The 24,963-nt window shown below is 43.0% G+C and overlaps 2 protein-coding genes across 2 annotated transcripts; both read left to right on the forward strand.

Moving 5' to 3' along the window:
- The first annotated feature begins 1,184 nt into the window (after positions 1–1,184).
- Positions 1,185–14,547, forward strand: cbsa (cystathionine beta-synthase a). Its single transcript, XM_066661437.1, has 15 exons — positions 1,185–1,329; positions 4,271–4,548; positions 5,899–6,005; positions 6,095–6,229; positions 6,566–6,645; positions 6,722–6,926; positions 7,046–7,137; positions 8,006–8,131; positions 8,484–8,568; positions 10,026–10,131; positions 10,214–10,291; positions 10,497–10,631; positions 11,648–11,756; positions 12,866–12,950; positions 14,342–14,547. Exons 2-15 carry the CDS (start codon positions 4,277–4,279, stop codon positions 14,470–14,472), a joined length of 1,746 nt encoding a protein of 581 aa, XP_066517534.1. The 5' UTR covers positions 1,185–1,329; positions 4,271–4,276; the 3' UTR covers positions 14,473–14,547.
- Positions 14,548–18,642: 4,095 nt separating this feature from the next.
- Positions 18,643–22,379, forward strand: cryaa (crystallin, alpha A). Its single transcript, XM_066662093.1, has 3 exons — positions 18,643–18,834; positions 19,287–19,409; positions 22,173–22,379. Exons 1-3 carry the CDS (start codon positions 18,643–18,645, stop codon positions 22,377–22,379), a joined length of 522 nt encoding a protein of 173 aa, XP_066518190.1.
- Positions 22,380–24,963: the final 2,584 nt, after the last annotated feature.

The raw sequence follows: 24,963 nt of genomic DNA on the forward strand, positions 1-24,963 counted from the left end.
CCCAACAGTGCAGAAGCTCATGGCCACTATCAGAGCAACCTGGGCTCTCATATAACACCTGAACAGTGCCACAGACTGATCGACTCCATGCCACGCAGCATTGCTGCAGCAATTCAGGCAAAAGGAGCCCCAATACTGAGTGCTGTACATGTTCGTACTTTTCACTTGGCCAGCGTTTCTAAAAATCCTTTTTTTTTATTGGTCTTAAGTAATATTCTAATTTTCTGAGATACTGAATATGGGGTTTTCATTAGTTGTCAGTTATAATCATCAAATTAAAAGAAATAAACACTTGAAATACATCGATCTGTGTGTAATGAATGAGTTTAATATATGTAACTTTTTGAATGGAGATAAATCAATCTTTTAATGATATTCTTATTTTATGACTAGCTCCTGTATACTAATATTTGAATACTGAATATTTGAATATTTGTGTGCGTAGTTACACCTCATTTAATATAATGCTATACACCGATGAGCCATACAAATAAAATAAGATCCTTGTTTCTACACTTATTGTCCCTTTTATCAGCACTTCTACAATAACAGGTTATAGTGTAGTCTCTGTTGCTCTGGATACTTCAACGCGCTTTCACCCTGTTCAGGGCTCACATCCACCTTTTGGGTGGCGAATCACTCTCAGTGCTGTCGTGACACTGACGTGGTGGTGTGTTGTGTTGGTAGGAGTGGTTCAGACACAGCAGTGTTGCTGGAGTTTTAAACACCGTCCACTCAGTGTCCACACTATTAGACGCAACAACCTCATTGGTCCACCTTGCAGTCAGAACCTGCAGCTCATTGGTTGCTGCACAATTTGTGCTCAATGTCTACAATCCTCCTGGTACTGTGTGGGGTCTTGACTTGAAGAGCAGGGTAAAGGGTGCTAAAAGTATGTGGAGTAACAATGGTAAGTAGAGCACTGTGAGTGTGTAAACAAAATAATTTAAGATAATTCCAAATAAATGTTTTGGCTTTTTTTATTTTTAACTGAACTGCCTACGAGATGGGAACCCAACTTTTGTATTTTGCGTCTTGATAACCGAAACTCTACTATATTTTGATTAATCAGGTTTACCCACAGCCTATGACCTGGGGAACACCGGCTCTGGCGTTACCTTGGTTGCACGTGCGGGCGGGCCGCAATATGTAAATAAACGCCCCGGCTCCAGCCAATCACAGTGCGCACTCAAGCGCGGCCTCGTCCCGAATGGCGACCTTCTTCTTTAAAGTCGGGACTCTGCGCACTCCGTTCACTCCGCTCAGACCCGAAGAGAGTTCGGCAAGTTCACTCTGATTAAACATCGGAACCGTCGTCCACACACAAAGGTGAGTCCGTTTTTTTTTTTAATTTAATAGGGATTCGTTTAAAGAAAGACTGAGGAGCTGTGTTTTTCAGACGAGGAAAAAAAATAAATAAATAAACAAACAATTTACAGCTGTAAAAGTTTTAAATTCAGTTCTTGGACTAAACTATTTTATCTCTGCATTTTTCTTGGTGTTTGCAACAAAAGCATTTTGTGTTAGGTTGAATGAAATACGGTTTTTATATGTAATTTAAATATATTACACGTTATCGATATAATCTGAGACACTGAGTAAAAATACAATATAACATGCATATCAACGTGTAAATTAAATAGCATTGAGAGTACTATAGCCTTCTATTCGGAGAGCTGCATGAGTATAGCTCCGTGGAGTTACATCATCTCTGAGAGTAAGCGGTGATTTACATTGAAATAAACGCGCTGTTAAACACGTGTCTGCGCTCAGAAAGCGGTTGCCATCATATTACACCCAGTCTGTCTTTATTTATCTCAGTCTCAACGTTCAGGACTCTTTTTGATACAAACGTAGGTGTTTTTATTTTGGAACAGAAAGTTTCAACAGGAGGAATTCCTCTTTTTCTCCCCATTGGGAAGCGCATGGACTTACATTGCTCTTTTTCACCTGGGTCCTAGAGTCTGTTGTAATTGAGGAGGCGGTCTTTATGTTAAAAGTTTGTGTTTTATTCATGCTTTTATTTATCAGTATAAATTTCAACTGTAAATATACGTACGTACATACAGGCGAATATAATAAATGTCCCTGTGAGGACCACTAAGCCTGAGTGGTGGGGGGCGGTGGACGACTACTGATTTACAGACAAGGTTATCGACCAATAACGGTAGCTCTACAGTCAGACCGTCCTATCAGAAGATTTTAGGCTACTTCACCACGCCCCCTTCTCACTCAAGCGAACCAATCGGAGTATGGGAGGGCGGGACTAGTTTGTGAACGAAACGTTTCTCGAAGTTCTATGTAAGCTCTAGAAAAAACAAAATCCCGGATGTTTGTGAAATTCCGCCCGGACATTTTTTAAAGTCTAAAAATGAGGACATGTCCGGGTAAAAGAGAACGTCTGGTCACCCTACTATTACCTATCACAAAGAGAGAACACAAAACTGAAGTAAATCCAGATTGTTAGCTTGTGTGCTAGCTGCCAACCTTGTTAGTGTACTGTCCTCCTAGTCATTTCAGTTGGTGGAGTTTATCTTTATTGAAATAAACAAATTCGTTGTATATTTTAAAAGACCCTGTACGGATTTTTTTTAAATAAAGAAATAAAAAAGCTACTCCCACCTTCAAAAGGAAGTGCACTGTTTTTGGTAAAATTAAGCAAGTTAAAAAAGGTGTAGTGAATTTAAACGTTTTTTTCTCTGGCCTTTTTAACCTTATTTGCCCAAATACAGCGATTATTTAAGCGCTGTACAGGTGTGGAATGATACACTGTATAGAAAGAATGGTCATGGAAAAATAAGCAATTAAGAAAATTAAAAGAAATAAATTGTGTACTTAATAATGTGTCTGATTTTTGTATAATTCAAAATATACATTAAAAATAATCCATAAACATTTAAGTATTTGGATACATTTAAATCTAGACACTGAGGAAAAACCTAGACAAAATATCTGATGGTTATTGTGACAGCTCTTTGCTTTTCCAGTGCTTGTGGAAGTTTGCAGACGGGGTTGCGCTCTGTAGTTTCTCTAGCATTTTAGTTGTCCAGTAAATTTGCCCAGGCCTCATGGCTTGCTCTAACAGGACCTACGCAATCCTACGGCGTGATGGCACATGTTACAGTACACTTGTTTTGGGTCTTGTCCAAGGTCAGCCTTGACGCATGTGTCCCTCTACACATTTAAACCTTTTAAAGGCCTTCACGGCTCCTCCCTCATATGCCACGGCTGGCGCAGATACTTTAGGGCACTAAATAGGGTGCAAGTGCCAGTGGACTTGAATTGCATAATGTTCCAGAGCTGGACGGTTTCAGTGTGTATTGAGTTACGTTTCTGACTTGGTGCCTACACAAGTACTGTGTTAAATAGTATTGACTTGGATGTGTGTGCACATGAAACTCGTGAAAACATTTAAAAAGGAAGAGCACTCACTGTCCCTGTTTGACCAGGAGGACGAGTGCTGCTTTGATCTTAAGACTAAACGTCTGCTTATTTCAGGTGTGACTAATTAGCGTCTGGAATAGCTTTGTCTACAAACCTAAATCATTGAGGACAATGAACAGCGATTAGCACTTTACGCTTAAAGTAATCTATGATACTGGTGGCTTTATGATATCATTGGGCTTCCCTGTTTATTACATGTGCCTCTATAATAATCACATCTTTATTGATCAGCATTTGTCACAGCTCTTTAAGAAAATGGCATATAAATCTATAGTGTGCTTTACCATAGTAAAACAATTCTAAACCTCTGTGTAATCACTAAAGAAACAACTGTGCACTGGACCAGGGTTGGCCCCTCGTATTTTCACATTAAAGCAGCCAGGCGAGACTTGTGTTTTCAGAGTAGCCTGAGGAAGGTTAAGTTTGAACAGCTGCTATGTAGTTCTAACAATGTTAGGCAGATGTCATTTCCATCTGGACATGCTGTATGCATTCCAGCCAATGCTGGCATCCAGACGTGAGGAGGATACCAGGAATTGGTGACTGATTAATTTTCGAATGGTAGAACACTGCCAGGTTACGTCCTCAGGATACGTGGTACTTTAGCATTCCCCTTTTTTTCCTGAAACCTTGAGTATCATAGAAATCATATTCACTCATTACTTTTTCTTGTGTTATACAAAATAAGAGAAAGAGCCAACAATATAACTTTCATATCTTTTCATTATTCCTCAAATCAAAATAGATTTTTTTCATATTCAGTTAGATGGGTCTTTTCCAGTGTGATCTTAATGGTAAAATGTCCTCACTCTTTTCCTCTTTCCAGTGAATCATGCCTTCAGTGCCATCCCCAAAAGAGAACAGACCCTCTGACCTCTGCCCCTTCGCTGGCAAAAAGGTCAGTGACGGATCCTTCCAGATAAACAGAGCAGAGAGCTGTGACAAAGACAAAGCGAGTTTCACTGACAAAGTGGACGGAGCCATCCCGTTGAACAGGGAGAAGGGAGCCATCGAGAGGACGTGGATCCGTCCTGATCTGAGCAGCAAGTGTACATGGAGCCTTGGAGCCGCACACACGGATTCACCCCATACACACCCACTCAGGTTAGAGGATGTTCATGCCCTGTATTTAACCAGTCAATACATTATTGCAAAATAAAAGTAGTTCTACTTATAGGGTGGCACGGTGTTGCAGGAGGTAGTGTCGCAGTCACACAGCTCCAGGGACCTGGAGGTTGTGGGTTCGATTCCTGCTCCGGGTGACTGTCTGTGAAGAGTGTGGTGTGTTCTCTCTGTGTCTGCGTGGGTTTCCTCCGGGTGACTGTCTGTGAGGAGTGTGGTGTGTTCTCCCTGTGTCTGTGTGGGTTTCCTCTGGGTGACTGCCTGTGAGGAGTGTGGTGTGTTCTCTCTGTGTCTGTGTGGGTTTCCTCCGGGTGACTGTCTGTGAGGAGTGTGGTGTGTTCTCCCTGTGTCTGCGTGGGTTTCCTCCGGGTGACTGTGAGGAGTGTGGTGTGTTCTCCCTGTGTCTGTGTGGGTTTCCTCCGGGTGACTGCCTGTGAGGAGTGTGGTGTGTTCTCCCTGTGTCTGTGTGGGTTTCCTCCGGGTGACTGCCTGTGAGGAGTGTGGTGTGTTCTCCCTGTGTCTGTGTGGGTTTCCTCCGGGTGACTGCCTGTGAGGAGTGTGGTGTGTTCTCCCTGTGTCTGTGTGGGTTTCCTCCGGGTGACTGCCTGTGAGGAGTGTGGTGTGTTCTCCCTGTGTCTGTGTGGGTTTCCTCCGGGTGACTGCCTGTGAGGAGTGTGGTGTGTTCTCCCTGTGTCTGTGTGGGTTTCCTCCGGGTGACTGCCTGTGAGGAGTGCGGTGTGTTCTCCCTGTGTCTGCATGGGTTTCCTCCGGGTGCTCCGGTTTCCTCCCACGATCCAAAAACACACGTTGGTAGGTGGATTGGCGACTCAAGTGTCCAGAGGTGTGAGTGTGTGTTGCCCTGTGAAGGACTGGCGCCCTCTCCAGGGTGTATTCCCGCCTTGCGCTCAATGATTCCAGGTGGGCTCTGGACCTACCGCAACCCTGAACTGGATAAGGGTTACAGACAATGAATAGATGAGTTCTTCCTCTCCAAAGTACAAAGCATGAGCATGGTAACATCAGGCCGCTGGCTTCTCCATGACGTCTAAATCTATTTGTCAGTGCTTTTCTATTACAGGCTGTGTGACTGTGCATAGTTGAGCATCTGTATTGGGGGCGAAAAAAAAGTTCTGCATTGTTCTGCAAGCCTGTTCCAACATGTTGGCTTAATAACGGTGGAACTAGATCCAGACATGCACTACTTTTTATGGCTTTCTGTAAGAACTTGTTTTTCTGCATGTTGCAGCTGATACTAGATTAGTTTAAGTAAAGCTACTGTACACCTGCTGATGGACCGGTCAGCCATGTTTCATACATCGTTTCTCTCTAAAGGACAAATGCCACAAAAATCTTGCCAAACATTCTCCAACAAATCGGGGACACGCCACTGGTTCGAATCAACAAAATCACCAAGACGTTCGGACTCAAGTGTGAGCTGTGTGAGTATGCAGTCAAAACTACCAGTCACACAAACTATCAAACATTTGAGTTATTTGAATATACAGTAAAACTGTGCTTGTGTGTGTAGTGGCTAAGTGTGAGTTCTTCAATGCTGGGGGCAGTGTTAAAGACAGAATCAGTTTGCGGATGGTGGAGGATGCAGAAAGAGATGGGATCCTCAAACCTGGAGACACTATTATAGAACCTACCTCTGGAAACACTGGTAAATACATATATATATTTTTAATTATTATTTTTGTGTGTGCACGTGCGCATTTTTGTACTAAAGTTAACGGATGATGATTATGCTCCCTCTCGACAGAGAACACAGTTCCATTGCTCTGAAGCTGGAGAGATTTATAACTTTATTTACTGACACTTGCATGGTGGCTTTAGGATCAGGTGTGGCTGCCCCAGAGTGAAATGCTGTTCTATAAAACTGTAAATACCTTTATTAGCAACATGCTCGCTCTGTGTACACACCATAGGACATGTGTATATTGCAGTGATGCAAAGTGTTACTGTTTGTGTTGATGTAATATTCACCTCTGTATGTCAGGTATTGGTCTTGCTCTGGCTGCTGCAGTGAAAGGCTACCGCTGCATCATCGTCATGCCCGAGAAGATGAGTTTGGAAAAGGTAAAAGCATTAAAACCTGATCCACAATTTAAACACAACACCAAAACATTAAAAATCTAAAGCGGTTTGTTTCCAGGTGGATGTCTTAAGAGCTCTGGGGGCAGAGATTGTCCGGACCCCCACCAGTGCCCGTTTCGATTCTCCTGAGTCACATGTGGGTGTAGCCTGGCGCCTGAAAAACGAAATCCCCAACTCTCACATCTTGGATCAGTACCGCAATCCCAGCAACCCCCTGGCTCACTACGACACAACTGCAGAGGAGATACTGGAGCAGTGCGATGGTCAGGAGTTTCTCCACTCCGTCTGTCTGTCTGTCTCCCTGTCTTTTGGTCTATCATCAAATGTGTGTTGCATTTCCTAGAACAAAACATTGTAAAAGTAATTAATATTCATTTTACAGGAAAGGTGGACATGCTGGTGGCAGGAGCTGGCACAGGGGGCACTATCACAGGCATTGCCCGCAAACTGAAAGAGAAATGCCCCAACATTAAGGTGAGTGACTCAACTCGGAATATATATATATATATATATATGCGCAAATATGGCACATTAGTATATGGGGGGGGGGGACTTTTCAAGATGGGTGGTGACCATGGTGGCCATTTTGAAGTCGGCCATTTTGGATCCAGCTTTTGTTTTTTCAATGGGAAGAGGGTGGCACATCAGACTCATGGGGAATTTCACAAGAAAAACAATGGTGTGCTTGGTTTTAACGTAACTTTATTCTTTCATGAGTTATTTACAAGTTTCTGACCACTTATAAAATGTGTTCAAAGTGCTGCTCATTGTGTTGGATTGTCAATGCAACCCTCTTCTCCCACTCTTCACACACTGATAGAAACACCATAGGAGAAATGCTAGCACAGGCTTCCAGTATCCGTAGTTTCAGGTGCTGCACATCTCGTATCTTCACAGCATAGACAATTGCCTTCAGATGAGGTTTCCATTGATGAAGAACCGCCTCACTATCTTTGTACCCCAAATACCACACTATACCATCAAGATGTGCAGCACCTGAAACTACATACCAACTACACACCATTGTTTTTCTTGTGAAATTCCCAATAAGTTTGTGTCACATGACCCTCTTCCCATTGGAAAAAACAAAAGTTGGATCCAAAATGGCCGACTTCAAAATGGCTGCCATGGTCACCACCATCTTGAAAAGTTTCCCCCCTCCCATATACTAATGTGCCACAAACAGGAAGTTAATATTACCAACCATTCTCATTTTATTAAGGTGTATCCATATAAATGACCCACCCTCTGTGTATGTGTGTATATCAATTTCACCTTCAGAATGTAAACAAAATCCTTTTAATCAACTAAAAATTCTAATAAATCGTGTGCTTTGTGTCAGATTATCGGTGTGGATCCAGAGGGCTCAATCCTTGCTGAGCCGGAGGAGTTGAATCAGACGGATAAGACGCAGTATGAGGTGGAAGGCATCGGCTACGATTTCATCCCTACTGTACTGGACAGATCTGTGAGTAAATGTATAACCACATTTCACCCCATGAAACAAACTAAATACACTCCAAAGGAGACTTCAGCCAACACCTTTTTAAACACCGAAGTTCCTGCTAAAGCCTGAGTAGACGATAAATCCGGTGATGATCCAGTGTTTTGTCTTGGTTTCTGTTAATGAGCCCCAGGTTTAAATGTGTTGTGCTTTGAGTCACCACTAGATGTCAGTGCAAGTACAAATAAGGTTGTGTTAAGAAGTTATTTGACTGGTATCCTTAAGTTTACGTGGTATAAATGTTCTTAGAAATGTTGTTATATCTTTGAGATGTCTGAAATCAAAGCTAAGATTCTCGTGTGTGTGTCCTGTACAGGTTGTGGACCGTTGGTACAAGTCCAATGATGAGGAATCCTTTTCTATGTCTCGTCTGCTCATCAGAGATGAGGGGCTGCTGTGCGGTATGTTACACACTGCTATTTGTTCCTTTTAAAACAGTGTGATTTAACGTTACTCAAGCATTACACTACAAAGCCTACATGAAGTGCAAATATGCAAACACAGGATTAGAACACAATACAAAAAATGTGAAGCACTAGGCACACTATACAACACGCACAGATACAACAGAGCTGCACTGATAAAGTACACAGTGATGGAAGATAAAAGAAAGAAAAACTGAACTCCAGCACTGTATAATACACTAAAACACACTAAACTTCAAAAGAAGCATCTATAAAATGGTATGCAATGCAAATCCAAAGCAATTCTTCTGCACTAAACTAAGTCTTGTGTCCTGTAGTGTAAGGTCAAATTAAATTTTACAGTGAATTTAAGAATTAATATTAGTCTTCTAAGTGCCACTGTTTTCATTTGCATTTATTGTAATTTAACTTACTCAGGCTATGATTTGGACAAAATAGTTTTGTTGTTGTTTAGTTGGGCGGCAGTGTAGCAGGTAGTGTCGCAGTTACACAGCTCTAGGGGCCTGGAGGTTGTGGGTTCGATACCCGCTCCGGGTGACTGTCTGTGAGGAGTGTGGTGTGTTCTCCCTGTGTCTGCGTGGGTTTCCTCCGGGTGACTGTCTGTGAGGAGTGTGGTGTGTTCTCCCTGTGTCTGCGTAGTTTTCCTCCGGGTGACTGTCTGTGAGGAGTGTGGTGTGTTCTCCCTGTGTCTGCGTGGTTTTCCTCCGGGTGACTGTCTGTGAGGAGTGTGGTGTGTTCTCCCTGTGTCTGCGTGGTTTTCCTCCGGGTGACTGTCTGTGAGGAGTGTGGTGTGTTCTCCCTGTGTCTGCGTGGTTTTCCTCCGGGTGACTGTCTGTGAGGAGTGTGGTGTGTTTTCCCTGTGTCTGCGTGGTTTTCCTCCGGGTGACTGTCTGTGAGGAGTGTGGTGTGTTCTCCCTGTGTCTGCGTGGTTTTCCTCCGGGTGACTGTCTGTGAGGAGTGTGGTGTGTTCTCCCTGTGTCTGCGTGGGTTTCCTCCGGGTGCTCCGGTTTCCTCCCACGCTCCATAAACACATGTTGGTAGGTGGATTGGCGACTCAAGTGTGAGTGAATGTATGTGTCTGTGTTGCCCTGTGAAGGACTGGCGCCCCCTCCAGGGTGTATTCCTGCCTTGCGCCTAATGTTCCCCGGTAGGCTCTGGACCCACCGCGACCCTGAACTGGATAAGCGGTTACAGATAATGAATGAATAATTGAATGTTGTTTAATTAAAGTGCAGTACAGAAAACTATAAACAGTTTTCTCATCTTCTATATAAACTATAGAAGATGAGCCACTAGAAGTCAATAGTTTGTTTGGATGTTTTGCATCGTAGTCAGATGTGACATGTTTATCAACAAAATGCACCAGAGTCTGACCATAGGCTGAAGACTAGCATCATGTAAACTCGTAACACACTCAACCTTGTTGTTTTTAGGCGGTAGCTCAGGAACTGCTATGGCAGCGGCTGTGAAGATGGCCAAGGAGCTAAAGGAAGGCCAGCGCTGTGTGGTCATCCTCCCAGACTCTATCCGCAACTACATGTGAGTTTTAGCTGGGATTTAGACACCGTGATCAAGTGTGGAAGATTGTCTGATTATTTTTAATTATTTATTTTGATTCCAGGTCCAAATTCCTGAGTGATAAGTGGATGTTCCAGAAAGGCTTCCTCACAGAAGAAGACATCATGGTCACCAAGCCATGGTGAGGGCTGATTTCTTTGAATGCGGTGGTCTGTAAGTAAATGGACAGTAGTGTTTTTACAACATCCTCTTCCTCTAACATACTGCACCAGTGATATAAAAGTGGACTTCATCTGGGACTTCACTGTCCAATTACTTTGGTCTCCTGAAAATGTTCTCTGTCCACTTACACTCTCAATTAATTTTAATCATTTTATTTCTTTAAGGTGGTGGAATCTTCGGTTGCAGAGTTTGAACCTCTCGGCTCCTCTAACTGTTTTGCCTACGGTGACTTGCCAGAAAACCATCAAAATCCTGAAAGAAAAGGGATTTGACCAAGCTCCAGTCGTTGATGAGTCTGGGTGGGTGTCACACTCTGTGATAGTGTCCTGAACTCTTAAAATTCCACTAGTTATTTAACACCAAAATTAGTTGAATACTGATTTTACACACACATTTGTTTTGCTGCTAAAAACCTAGACCTTCAGAAATCTATACGTAGGGCTATACCATATATATATATATATATATATATATATATATATATATATATATACACACACACTTAGTTTCATAAAATGAAGTCCTTTTATTTTAAAGCTGGGATTAGTTTTACCAGAGGGAATGGAATAATATATTTATTACCAGAGTATCTCAGTGGTTTTAGACGTGTGGTATTTCTTCATCGCTTGTTTTCCTTTCAGGAAAGTTCTAGAGCCCTTTACCTCCTCTAAAATGACCAGTAAAAATAACCCCAGTTTATATTAATCCCATGTGAATTGACATGTGGGAGAGTTCTTTCTCAAGAACGGAGATGTTAGGGGAAGCATTAAGTGATGTAACGTATGGCACAAATCAAAGGAGTTCTTCAAATTCATGGCGCAACGAGTCAACACTGAAATCCACAACATCATTAAACGTTTTATAATTGTAGTTATAACAATTGTGTGAAGGATTAGCTTCTCATCATCTCACCCATTATGGATTTTGTTGTTGGGGCTGTTCTCAGAAAAGTAGTGAGTCTCTTAGAACTCCAGTAGCACTGCTGTGTCTGATCCGTGGTGTGAAAAACATGCGTACAAACACTCCACTGTCATGTCACTGCAGCGCTGAAAATGGTGCGACAGCAGTGAGTGAATAAGGTAGCCATGCTAATCTCTATTTACACCAAGATTTTTTTTATCCAGTGTGAATCCATCATAAATACTACTGGGGTCATGTGGTAAAATGAAATTACCCCAGTTCCCCATTGGAAAAAATAATCCAGTAGTTTATGAATTGTTAAACCCACTTAACAAGAAATCTGCAGTTTATGGATCAAACACAGGTACAACTGAGTACCCATTCATTCCTGTGGTTTTGTCTACTCTGTGTTTAGGGTAATCCTGGGGATGGTGACCCTGGGCAACATGTTGGCTTCGGTGTTAGCTGGAAAAGTCAGGCCCTCTGACCCTGTCAGCAAAGTGCTCTATAAGCAGTTCAAACAGGTTGGTCTCTCTCTCTCACTCACACACACACACACACGCACACACACACACACACACAGCTGTGGCTGGCAGGCACCATTGCAGTCTAAAATATAAAACATCACTAAGCATTTTTTGTGCTGTTCCAGATAAACCATTAATAAACCAAATTAAAGGCTAAGCACCACTTAATGGACCTCCATTAATATTCCACATTATTGTAGTTACTGACAGATATGAATTATGAAGTATGAATTAAAATGAAAATAGCTGCTTAATGTGCTTTAAAACTGACAATTTTATTAAATTGACGGAAAACCCGAGCTCGCTGCGGAAAATCTTGAACGCAACTGTGACGTCACTGGTGGACAACAGCTGAACAACGCCGCGGTAAAACACCGTTATGACCGACTGTTATGACAGTATCTAGCTAAATAACCAACATTATTCATGACAATAGCCTAGCAATAAGCTAAACTCAAATGTAGAGGTACCGTTATTCTTGTAAATGTGATCGAAGTCAAACTCGAATTCACTATAACACTATAAACCTCCGTAATGCAGCTACGTAGCCGAGTATAATCTGAGCCACCGAGCTTAGCGAGTCAAGCTAACGTTAACTAACACCAACTAAAACAGGCGAAGTGTTTACCTCCATGTTACAGAGGCTCTTGAACACCTTTCGTTGGTGTCCTTACATGCCCATATTGTTGGAACAGCGCCAGTGAAATGAGCTACAGATAACGGAGTGAGCGGATGGTCCTTTCCAAAGTGCCTGTTTAAAGTGGACAAATTTAGTCCATTTTCTGGATATTTTGGGATCTTTGGGCCATTTGTGCACAGATGTCCCACTGTACATTGAATGATTGCAGCCAAAAACAACACACCTTTTCAGTGGATAGTGATGAAATAAACACAGCTTGTTTTTCAGCGTGGCAGTTGTTGAACAGCTGCACACACTTGGTCAGGAGTAATAACTGCCCCGTTATCTTGGACTTATCTTTGAGCTCTTTCAGAAATTTCCATTTTGGCACCTTGCTTTTTAAGAATTGCTTGTTTACTTACAAATGTACTGTGGAAAATCAAGGCATCAAGGTTTGAAATGATAGCCAACAAATTCTTTCCCACAGATTCGCTTGACGGATAACCTGGGGAAGCTCTCTCGGATACTGGAGACGGATCACTTTGCCCTGGTAGTGCATGAGCAGATCCAATGTGAGTCTTCATTCAAACACCAATACAAGGGCACCTCAGTGTCAGTAGTTATGGAATCATATATTGAATTTTTACCATGTCCACACAAGTCTGACACACTTTTTATTCTAATGTGCACTCAGTTTATTTAATCCAGTATTAATAAACACTTTTCTGTGGGAAGTGCTGGACTCCCTACAAATGAGCCTGAAGTCACCATGCCCAGTGCCAGCTAGTGGTTTATGAAGACTGTAGGCTATAGAGCAGTGGAACTGTGTTCTTTGGTGTGATGGTCCTTCATACACTTCTTGGGGATGTTGGGACACCAACACCACTCCAAAGCAAATGATCTTAACATCAGCAGCTGAACTCACTAATGTTTACGTGGCCGAATACAATCTAAAGATATTCCTGAATGGTAAAGTCTCCCTATTCTGGTTTACACACAATGTTGAACACTTGGTCATACAGTGGGACCTCGAGTTACGAATTTAATTTGTTCCAGAACCGAGTTCTTAACTGGAACTGCTTGTAATTGGCATGAATTTTCCCCATTTTTAAAATAATGGAAATTGGATTCAGCTCTTCGTAACTCGGGCAAACATTCGTAACTGGATCAGGAATTTTGCTCGCATCTCGTTACTCGATTTATACGTATTCGGAACACTTCGTAACTCGAGGTTCCACTGTATAGTGTATTTCTGAAGACTGTAATATGCAAATGACTCTTCACACACACTCATCTGGAGCTCTGATTGCACGTCAGAGCAAAATCATGATTTGTCTCTGGGTGTTTTACCGAGTAAAATAAATATCGTAATCTAACAGGAGTAAATAACCTGGATAAAAATAAAGTGTTTATTTCTTGCTAAAGACTTTTCCCCAAAAAATCATGTTTGTTTAAGTTGGGATATGTCTGTCCTCTAAGTGTAACACTGGCTGGACTTCATGTCGATTTGGCTTTGAAGTTCTACAAAAGCCTACTGTTTCTCATGGACTTTCCAAAACCTTTCTTTTTCGGAATCTGCTGCTGCTTCTGTTGGGCTGCCAGGTTGTTGTGCAAGTCGCTCTGCTCATACGTCAGTATTGCATAAGTGAGGAAGGCTTCTTACCCTTTTAAACAAACACCCCTTATTCCAACGAATAACTAAAGGTTTTCCTCGAGGTACAGGTCAAACCTAGTTTTTAATAGAGCTCACTGTCTGCCTTCCTTCATATAACCAGCAGATACTCAGAATAGTTCTTTACAAAAAACAAACTTAATATCTTTATAACAACAGTATTCAGGATAAAATTACTTGTCCTTTTTAGGAATACTTACCACTGAATTAACATACATTGAAAGTTTATTGATTTGCACCTGAACTATGGACTTTTCTCTTTGACCGTGTTTGTGATCTGTTCCTTCACAGATTTGACGAATGGGTCCAGTAGTCTGAAGCAGATGGTGTTTGGAGTAGTGACAGCCATCGACCTGCTCAACTTTGTCACTGCCCGCGAGAAACGAGAAAGATCAGTGTCTGAATGCACCGATGAGCTGTGATTAGCCCTCTGTCTTAATACTTATCTCTTTCCACTATATCTGGTGTGGTGCTTTATCATGCCCCCCCCCCCCCCCCCCAAACCCCCAAAAAGCAGAATTTTAAATGTAAAGTACTTCATGAAACTCCTTTCTTATTCAGTCACTCGTTCGTATGGAAAAGGTGGAAAATTCTCCACAAGAGGGCAGCTTTAGCATTAGTTTCTTCATAAGAGCAGCAGTTCTTATCAGTGATTGAGCTCTTGTTTATATTCAAAGAACAAATCTAGGAGATGTACATATTTCATTTTTTTAAATACACTGCTGCATTTGCTACGTTAGACATGGACTGGTAGCATTGTTAGCTAGCACACGAATGTGCGATACTTAGCATGCTAACTATGCAACTTAGCACTGTTTACAAAGGCAATAGATTTAACTGAACATACAATATTTAGGTAGATCTTTACTTGATTGCCATTGTTTAAAGGCAGTGTTTCCCTGGTTAATTCAGTAAGATTAAGAAGAATATAAAAATATATAGAATGTGTGTGGGGGGGTGTATGATAATGCACCACACTGGTTCCTCTCTGAGTTATGGGTCATGTGCCTTAAAGTATCACATCAGACATCTACAACATGCTGCAGTGCAGGTATTTTGTAATGCATTGCTTTGAAATATAAGGATGTATAAGCTATAAACGTTCTATCTATCAGAGGAGTGTCCAGCTTAAAGAAGCTGAAGCTACATTTCCCTGATCAAAGGCGAACTTTTTTTTAAACTACTGCTAGTGGTTTATTGGTTATTTAAAGTAAATACGAGTCACAATATCATAGCTGTTTGAAGAAAACAAATATGTATCACCAAAATAGTATCTTTATAGGAGAACGGTGGAGGGGGGGACCAAGCTCCAGTCGTTGATTCCATGTAATTCTGGAGCATTTCTATTGGTCGGTTTTATCATGATATTTTTCACAGTGTGAAGCACAGCAGCTGTATTTTAAACATGTAGCAAACAAAAATGTTTTTCTTTGAACAGCAATGAATGATATGTTTCAGCCCAGGGGCCTTAATCCTGGTCCTGGAGAGTTCAGGTCAAACACTTCTGGCTTTATTCAGATCCCTGAAAGCTGTAATTACCTGGGAATTCCTCGCAATTCAGGGTTGGAAAAGAGTCTGCTCCGTCATTGTGAGGCTGCAAATTTAATCTCAGCTGATGCACAGTCATTTGGCCAGGAATCTTAAGTCTCTGTCTGCTGCTGTTTACTTTTGTTCTAATGTTACATTAAATATCTGTTAAATTTATAAGACGCAGGTAAAGTTTTATACATTTATCAAGCTCTAAATCTTCCTTTTTTAATTGCTCTGGAATGGCACAGTTTTGCTGAATAGTTATTGCCCACATTTCTTTTCCTTTTAAGGAAATGACTGTAGACTCTCACTTCTGCTGTGGTTTACACTCATTTCTGTGGAGGACAGGGGCAGCGCAATAAGTACTTTATTATGTGGCAATTGTAAGGAAAACCCTTGTACAGAGCCAATAAATAAAAATAAAGAGTAAATAAAGGGATTTGTTTGCCTTTCATTTCTTTGCATTTAATGCATTTCTTCTACATTTTGCAGATTAGTGTCGTTATGTGTATATTTTTGTTCAAAATCCAAGACTCAATGCCAAACAAATAGTGTTCTAAAGCCTTTCCAGGAGCACAGAGGCTGTGACTGCAGCAAAGGTGGACAATTCCTCATTAACACTGTTCAGAAATAAAATGGAACATGCTCTAACGCCTGTTACAGTTGGACAAGCCTTCCTGCCTCCCGCCGTCAGAGCGTTAACATGCAGCTTCTCCTTATCAACTCCCTCTCTCTTGTTGTGGTTCATTTTTCTACTCTGGCAGCCCATTGAGAAAAGCCACAACCAATCAGAAAGCTGCTGAGTGAGCTAAAACACGTCCAGGGCTTAACCGCCCATAGCGCCTGGCCCCAGAGCACCCCTGTGGAAAACACCCCAAACCAGCAGAGCCAGGTCTGGGTCCTCTCGACCCATGTGCCCCACCCTCAACTGTCTTCTGTTTGCCATGGCCCTGGGCTCTCTGGGCTGGAAAAAGGGCCTCGCTGGTGCTTTTCCGTTAAGCCTCTCCAGCGGGTCAGGCAAAAGCCCCTGGGGATTACTTTAATGCTGCCCCACATGGCCCAGGGTGGAAGTCATCAATTGTGGGATCAGAGTGATGGAAGAGTCCTGGGCAGACCGTATGGATCAATAGCTAGAGAGTCACCCAGGACACAAACACACACACACACGTAGGATATGTGTAAGATCTGAGTACAGTAAGCAGATTGTGCTGTGATGCAATGTTTTGGTGGAGGGCCCGACAAACAAAGTCTCACATTGGTCAAGTTGTTACAGGAAGTTGCCAATTTCTTGATTTCATTCATTCATTATCTGTAACCCTTACCCAGTTCAGGGTCACGGTGGGTCCAGAGCCTTCCTGGAATCATTGGGCGCAAGGCGGGAATACACCCTGGAGGGGGCGCCAGTTCTTCACAGGGCAACACACCCACACATTCACTCACACCTACGGACACTTTGGAGTCGCCAATCCACCTACCAACGTGTGTTTTTGGACTGTGGGAGAAAACCGGAGCACCCGGAGGAAACCCACGCGGACACAGGGAGAACACACCAACTTCACTCAGAGCGGGAATCGATCCCACAACCTCCAGGTCCCTGGAGCTGTGTGATTGCGACACCTACCTGCTGCGCCACCGTGCCGCCCCAATTTCTTGATTTCAAAATTAATAATAAAAAAACCTCAATATAAAATACAAGTTGAATATAAATGCAATTTATTGTGTAATTCTAAGGGATGATCTGGTTAAAGCATAGTGTGTGTGTACATTGCTTTGTTCCAAAATGCTGTAGCCCCAAGCACTTTTTTGAAAAAGGTAGTTCTTTAGGAAACTTAAAGGAACGTTAGGTAGTATTTTTACCTTGGAATTACAGCTTCTAAATCAATTGTGAGGCTTCACTGACCAGTAACACGAGTACAGAGCCTCTGTTATTGCTCCTCCAGGCCCAGTGCTGCAGAAAGTGCACTATGTAACTTTTGGAAGAGGGAAGGGAAGGACACATCCACCCAAAACACCCATCCCCCTTGGCTCTGGTCTCAGTACAGTGCTGTAATTATTAATTACACTACGGGAAGCCCCAGGAGCAAAAACTCCCACCTCATGTTCCTTTTAAGGTCGAGCTGAAGCAGGATGATTGATGGAATAGAATCCTGTCATTAATGCATTATGATTCATGTGTGGACAATGTTCTTAAAAATCTAAAATGAAAACCATATCACGGTCACGTGACCGCCGCGAAGCGTCATCTCTGTTGTCCGTGTTTTGCTACATTGCTTTGAGGTGCGTATGTTCAAGTCTGGACGTGTGTGGCATACCTGTCTATTATGTAGCAATGAATACATACACAAAGCTCACTGATGGTGGGGGGCCCTTCTATATGACAATATGACTTTCAGTACCATTCTCCTCCTAATCCCTGCTCTTTATCATCAGCAGCCCCTTGTGATTGTGTTGGCTTACGTATTGTCTGATCCATTTAGTCCATAATTATTTGAAATTTAAATTACGTTAGTCTTTATTATGCCAAAGGACACGTTACACACTGGAAGTGACCCGTAAGTGCAGATAGCCATGGTACCCCAAGATATAGCAGGTTGCCAGATCAGTCTAAAATGCCCCCTTCCTCTCCTCCAAACCTAAGGTCTGGTTTGTTTTGGCAGCCTCTGACTTTCCGGCATCTGTGGTGGCTGTCATCCGTGCCACTGCCTGGAGGCGTCCAGGGCCAGACTGTCGTCCGCAGGTCAGTGATTCTGCTGACGCTGGCGTTCCCACCATGAGCTAATGCCATTCCAGAGAGATCCCCTTGTAAGCCCCTCTTTCTGCCACTCACCTATATAAAGGCTGGGGGCGGCCACGACAGAAGGTAGCACTTACCGTTCGAGGATTTCCCGTACACACACACAGCCTTCCACGGCCTCCTCACACCTCCTTCCACAGCTCTTGTTCTCCTCAAACAAACCCCTGTTCCAAGACTACACCCAGGGTGTCCTGAGCAGAAACAAAGCCCAAGAAGTGCCAAGAACTGCCAAGCAACGCCAGTCCAAGTCAAGCCAAGCCAAGTCGTTATGGATATTGCCATCCAACACCCCTGGTTCCGACGTGCCCTGGGCTACCCTTCCCGACTTTTTGACCAGTTCTTCGGGGAGGGCCTGTTCGACTATGACCTCTTCCCCTCCACCACCTCCACCATCAGCCCTTACTACCGATACTCACTCTTCCGCAACTTCCTGGAGTCCTCCAACTCGGGCATCTCTGAGGTAAGCAGCTGGGTAGTTTTGAACAACTGGGGACCTGGTTGGTTGTAGTGGTTTTCCAAAGTTGACCATACTTGGAATACTCAAACCTTTGCAAGGTTTTGATGCCACATGTGAAATATTCAATGAATTTTGTATTCAGACCAGAAAATGAAGCTTGACACCCAACACAAATTGCACTGGAATGTGAGGAACAGTGTAGAACAGTGACGATATTAGTACAAAGCAGAATCATAGTGTAGCATTAGCATCATGTACCACTGAAGCATCCCATGACATCCAATAATCCTTCTCTATAAACCCAACAAAGGGGAATACAAGTATTTTTCCTAGCATTTGGCCTGACCAAAAAAAGTCCTTGTGTCTCATTGGAGCAGTTAGATGTTTATACCAAAGTCATTGCATCTCTGCATCTGATCGTCATCAACCCATAGCTTCCTTTGGTTCTTCTGTAGGTGAGATCTGACAGAGACAAGTTCACAGTTTACCTGGATGTGAAGCACTTCTCCCCTGAGGATCTCAACGTAAAGGTGGCAGAAGATTATGTGGAGATCCAGGGCAAGCATGGAGAGAGACAGGTGAGCATCTAATGCTTTCATTAAGCCTAATTTTACACATTGATAAGACAAGCCTCCGCTCAAGGCAGTACACACAGCTAGACACTGGATTCAGGAACATGCGCATCCTTTTATAACAGACAGGAGAAGCCAGGCAGCTCGTGTCACTGCATATGCATTTATTAGCCTCTTCATCAATGGTGCATCAGAGCTTTTATTTATCACAGTGAAGGTTGAACAATAAGAGAATGTTCATGGACGAGACCATTTCAAACTGGAGAGGCCTGGTGTCTAAATATATAGCAGGTAATTACATGATAATTGACACAACATTTTCACTGTTGGAATACAACCTTGTATCTCCAAAATGGCCACTTCACAGGAGAAGCAGAGTTAACGTAAGAAGATGTTTTCTTCCATTGTTTCGCATGGCCCCTTTGTCTTTAAATTGCCACACAATGTATTGTGCAACTGTCTTGTTTTGAAATAATGTCACACGACTAATAATCTGATCATATACTTAGAGTATATCAATCACTTACTTATATAACAGTCCTTATATCAGATATGGCTCTCAGACAGGTTATGGACAAGTGGAGTCCAAAAAGTAGTGGGTTTGTGGACTTATATAGTTGGTTGTGTGCAGCCTTTGGAAAGACAGGCGACTATCAGCTTGACAGAAAAGCCTACAGGGGCCGAGTGACATAACAAATGCTGCAGCCTGGTCCATAATTCACTCAGGTCAGAGGACCAGCTTTTTACGAGACGTGCAGACGTCTACATACAACCTCCCAAGGGCGGATGAGTCTCCCGAAATCACAGTCTTCACCATGACCAATAGCTCCACATTCTTCAGGGCTTTTTGCTCAGTCAAAATGAATCGAATCAGACAGAGTGAAAGATGACATTGTCATGACAGTATGTCATGGCTCTGGATCTGAAATCACCCTCATAGTGCTTCACTGCACTCATTTAACATCGTGCGAGTTCCTGCTGATGTGTAGCGTAGCCTGAACCTTGGTCGTGCGAGGGGTCAGATAACGTGTTGACGTAATGAAACTAAACTAAAGAGCTGCTGTGATGGACGTTTCTGCCTTTTGATATGATTCTAAGACACGCTACATGTCCAAACGTCTGTAGACTCTCTTTGTGATGAGGGATGTATTGTATGTACACTGGGTACATTGGCTGTATATAATAGTGCACCAGCATTGGGCTGCGGAACAGTGGAACTTGATTGGAGCACCATTCCGTGTATTTGGTATGAGTTGGAGTGGATTTTGTGTCAAGACTTGACAGAATGCCACATCTATTTATAGCAATGTTTCCGCACATGGGGTTAATCCTTTCCAGAAATGTACTCTATTTATTACTATCCTGGTTGTATATCCTATGGTTGTATACATTAATGTACATGGCCATTTGATTTTTCAAGGTCTTCTCTAGAGCATGAATTCTGACCCGTTCTTACAAATCCAGAACTTTTGGTTCCGATGTATGCGTTCCCTCCACAGCTAACTCTTCCCTGCTGCTCAAACCCCGGTCTCTTTTCTACTTCAACCCTTCTCTAAATTGCTTTCTCATCCCCCCACCACTGGGTTATGCACATGCTGTAGTCTTCAGGGAGAATGCAGATGAGGGAAAATCTATTGGAATGTTTTTACTCAATTGACGTAATCACTGCGTCACGGGCGGTCGTCCCTATGGGACTCTGTGCACTCTTGTGAATAATCTTTACAGGCTTAACTGCCTTTAACCTAAATCTGTCTCCAAGAGTGACCCACTCCATTGCAGATGTGTGCTGCTTCTCAGATAATTACCTAAATCTTGCCAGTTGGCCTCCATCGTCCAGTCTGGATTTTTCTAAGATTGTCTGATAACTTAATGAATGAATACCTTTAAGATAAATGGATTTTACTCTGGAAAGTGAATCAAAGACTGTGTCTTTTGATAGTTATTAAACTGGTATTAATAATAGGTTTTGTTTCTCTTTACAAAAAAAGCATTAATTGATTGAGTTTTCATGGACACTTCATAGTGACCTCATAGTGAAGGGCAGCTTTCTACAACAACCACTGAAGGTAAAGTATTAGTGTGTTTTCCAGAATAAAGGTCTCTGTGAATGTAAAATCAGTTTGAGGAGATTAAAAATGAGTTGTATCCTGTACAGGACAGTAATCTGAGGGGTCCGATGGAGGACCAGCAGTGGTCTACAGTCAGTGGTGTGCCAGCCTTTTTATGCCAGTGGACCGGTATATGCTTGCTGTCTGGGATAGTATCATAACCATAAACTATTTTGGACTACATGTGGGGTGTGTGTGAAATTTATAATCAATCCTACAATGTTTTAAGTTGGAACGTAATTTATGAGGCTCATGGACCCTTGTTAACGCTGAATTTTCCATCAGTCAAACACCAAAAGTGGTAAAAGTGGGTCTCATTATGAGATATTTGGACCAATAAGACTGAAGTACTTTCTTTAAAAAGCAGTCGAAATTGGCATACTTTAGCATTCATGGGTGAGGCTAATCTGGTGTTGTTATTTTATTCGTATGTGTCTTAGTGACGCTAAAGAAACAGCAAACTCCGAAAGCCTTAGTAGCTTTAACATTTGGCCTAGAGACGTTCACCACTATTTCAAGAAAAGTGAGGAAAATTCAGTTTTCCATGTCGTCTGTTGAGATGTAAGGTTAATGCCTGAACGCTAACCTTGTGGTATTTCACATTTGTGACTTTTAAATGTCCATATAACGTTCAAAACACCGTCTGTTCTCCTTTCCACAGGACGACCACGGCTACATCGCCCGTGAGTTCCACCGCCGCTACCGCCTGCCCTCCAACGTGGACCAGTCAGCAATCACCTGCACCCTGTCCGCCGAAGGCCTGCTGACCGTCTGCGGGCCCAAGACAGGGGGCTCAGAGAGTGGCCGCGGAGACCGCAACATTCCCGTCACTCGTGACGACAAGACCAACTCTGCCCCCTCCTCTTAGACCAACTCGAATGGCAAATGGAAAAGGGGAAGCAAGTGGGGGCTTAGCTGGGGGTCTTGGCTTTAAGCAAGGGGGTACCTCTCCAGGAGGTTAGCTTTTTAGCTAAACAAGACCCAACCCCCCCTCAGCTATCGCTAAACCTAGCCTTCCCCTCACTCTGCCCCTAAAGCTGTCGATGTACATCTAGCCTAATTCACTCTTCTAGATCTTAGCTTTAAAACAAACCTATGATTGTCAACATTATTTTGATTATTATACTAATGTGAGGAACAGAAGAAGAGGAATGGTTGGGATCTGGAAACATTTTTGAGGTGACCAGTTTAAAAAAACGTTTGAATCCAAATAATCTCAACTCTCAAGAATCATATATTCAAATCTTCTTAGGCCTAGTCCTCAGTCTTTTCAGATCATATCATTGCTTAAAGGCCTTATTGTGATTATTGGCCAGAGAGGAATGCTCCCCTGCTCTGAGAGAATAAGCCAAAAGAGGTTAGAGGCTTTGGTTAAGACTAGGAGTTTTATTCTCCTTATTTTGATCCATAAGAAGCTCCAACCAACACTGGGACCATCCAGCCACCCCGGCTAATCTTCCTCACCTGTGTCCGCTCTCTTCTCGCTCTATCTCTTATGTCCCGCTGACTTCTCCCTGTACTGTAGCCTCTAGTTCTACTCATAACAGCCCCTTTCCTGAGGGGACTACTAAAAAAAAGTGATCACAATAAAGTTGTATCATTAACCAAGAGGCAAAAACTCTCGTCTTTTTTATACTGCTATAACCATACACTAATCCTTCTACAGCACATATGAGTTTCTCAACATCAACATCACGTGGGTTTCCTCCAGGTGACTGTGAAGAGTGTGGTGTGTTCTCCCTGTGTCCGTGAGGGTTTCCTTCGGGTGACTGTCTGTGAAGAGTGTGGTGTGTTCTCCCTGTGTCCGTGTGGGTTTCCTTCGGGTGACTGTCTGTGAGGAGTGTGGTGTGTTCTCCCTGTGTCTGCGTGGGTTTCCTCCGGGTGACTGTCTGTGAAGAGTGTGGTGTGTTCTCCCTGTGTCTGCGTGGGTTTCCTCCGGGTGACTGTCTGTGAAGAGTGTGGTGTGTTCTCCCTGTGTCTGCGTGGGTTTCCTCCGGGTGACTGTCTGTGAGGAGTGTGGTGTGTTCTCCCTGTGTCCGTGTGGGTTTCCTCCGGGTGACTGTCTGTGAAGAGTGTGGTGTGTTCTCCCTGTGTCTGCGTGGGTTTCCTCCGGGTGACTGTCTGTGAGGAGTGTGGTGTGTTCTCCCTGTGTCTGCGTGGGTTTTCTCCGGGTGACTGTCTGTGAGGAGTGTGGTGTGTTCTCCCTGTGTCTGCGTGGGTTTCCTCCGGGTGACTGTCTGTGAGGAGTGTGGTGTGTTCTCCCCGTGTCTGCGTGGGTTTTCTCCGGGTGACTGTCTGTGAGGAGTGTGGTGTGTTCTCCCTGTGTCTGCGTGGGTTTCCTCCGGGTGACTGTCTGAGAGGAGTGTGGTGTGTTCTCTCTGTGTCTGCGTGGGTTTTCTCCGGGTGACTGTCTGTGAGGAGTGTGGTGTGTTCTCCCTGTGTCTGCGTGGGTTTCCTCCGGGTGACTGTCTGTGAGGAGTGTGGTGTGTTCTCCCTGTGTCTGCGTGGGTTTCCTCCGGGTGACTGTCTGAATTGCCCTGTGAAGGACTGGCGCCCCCTCCAGGGTGTGTTGCCGCCTTGCACCCAATGATTCCAGCACGACCCAGAACTGGATATGCACTTACAGATAATGAATGAATGTAAAGATTGTCAAATGAACATGTTCCCAGTGCAGTTCGGTTGATGCTTTAAAATATCCATAACACCTGCCTGAGATGTGTGTTTGAAAAGATCAGGAAGTCATGCACGTTAAACAATGAAACATTATGTACCCTGTCCCTCAATAGCTCACTGTGAAATTAGCCCACAGAGAACCACCACATTCAGTGACCAGAAGGAGAAAGTGTTAAACAAATACACATCCATAAAAGATCAAACGAGGGAAAAATGAAAAAGTTTAACACCCTAGGGGCTGCATGTGGGAGGCAACACAGTTCAAAAGTTGTTCTCCTTAAAAATGTTTGACTAAAATTACGAAAGGTTTTACTATTTATGCTTAAATGATTGAAAGTCATCTAAAATAAGAATAGACAACAACAACCAATGTACATCCATTTAACTTGCACCTAAGTTATATGTAATGTCACTGAACAATGCCAGGAAGCGGAGAAGGCTTGCAGTGGTGTTCTAGACTCTAAAAGACATGGGTTGTTGGCCTGAAGCGAAATGAATGACCAAATCAACAAAAGGGGGATTTACACTAAAAAGCATGAAGAGATCTTTGAAGGTCAGCTGATGTGGGTTAAAATGTCCGCTGATGTACAACTGCTTAAGAAGCTTATGATGCCACTAAACTGAAAGAGAAAAGGTACATAAATGTCATGCAGCCCATCAATGGTGACATTTATGTCACCTTCAAAGTGGATGAAATGTCTAAGTTCCTCATAGAAAGGTTTTACGTTAAATTAGTGAATTTAGGAAAGTCTCGTATTGTAAAAAGTAAAGGATGTCAT

The sequence above is a fragment of the Hoplias malabaricus genome, chromosome 2 (assembly GCF_029633855.1).
Source record: "Hoplias malabaricus isolate fHopMal1 chromosome 2, fHopMal1.hap1, whole genome shotgun sequence".
Lineage (NCBI taxonomy): Eukaryota > Metazoa > Chordata > Actinopteri > Characiformes > Erythrinidae > Hoplias > Hoplias malabaricus.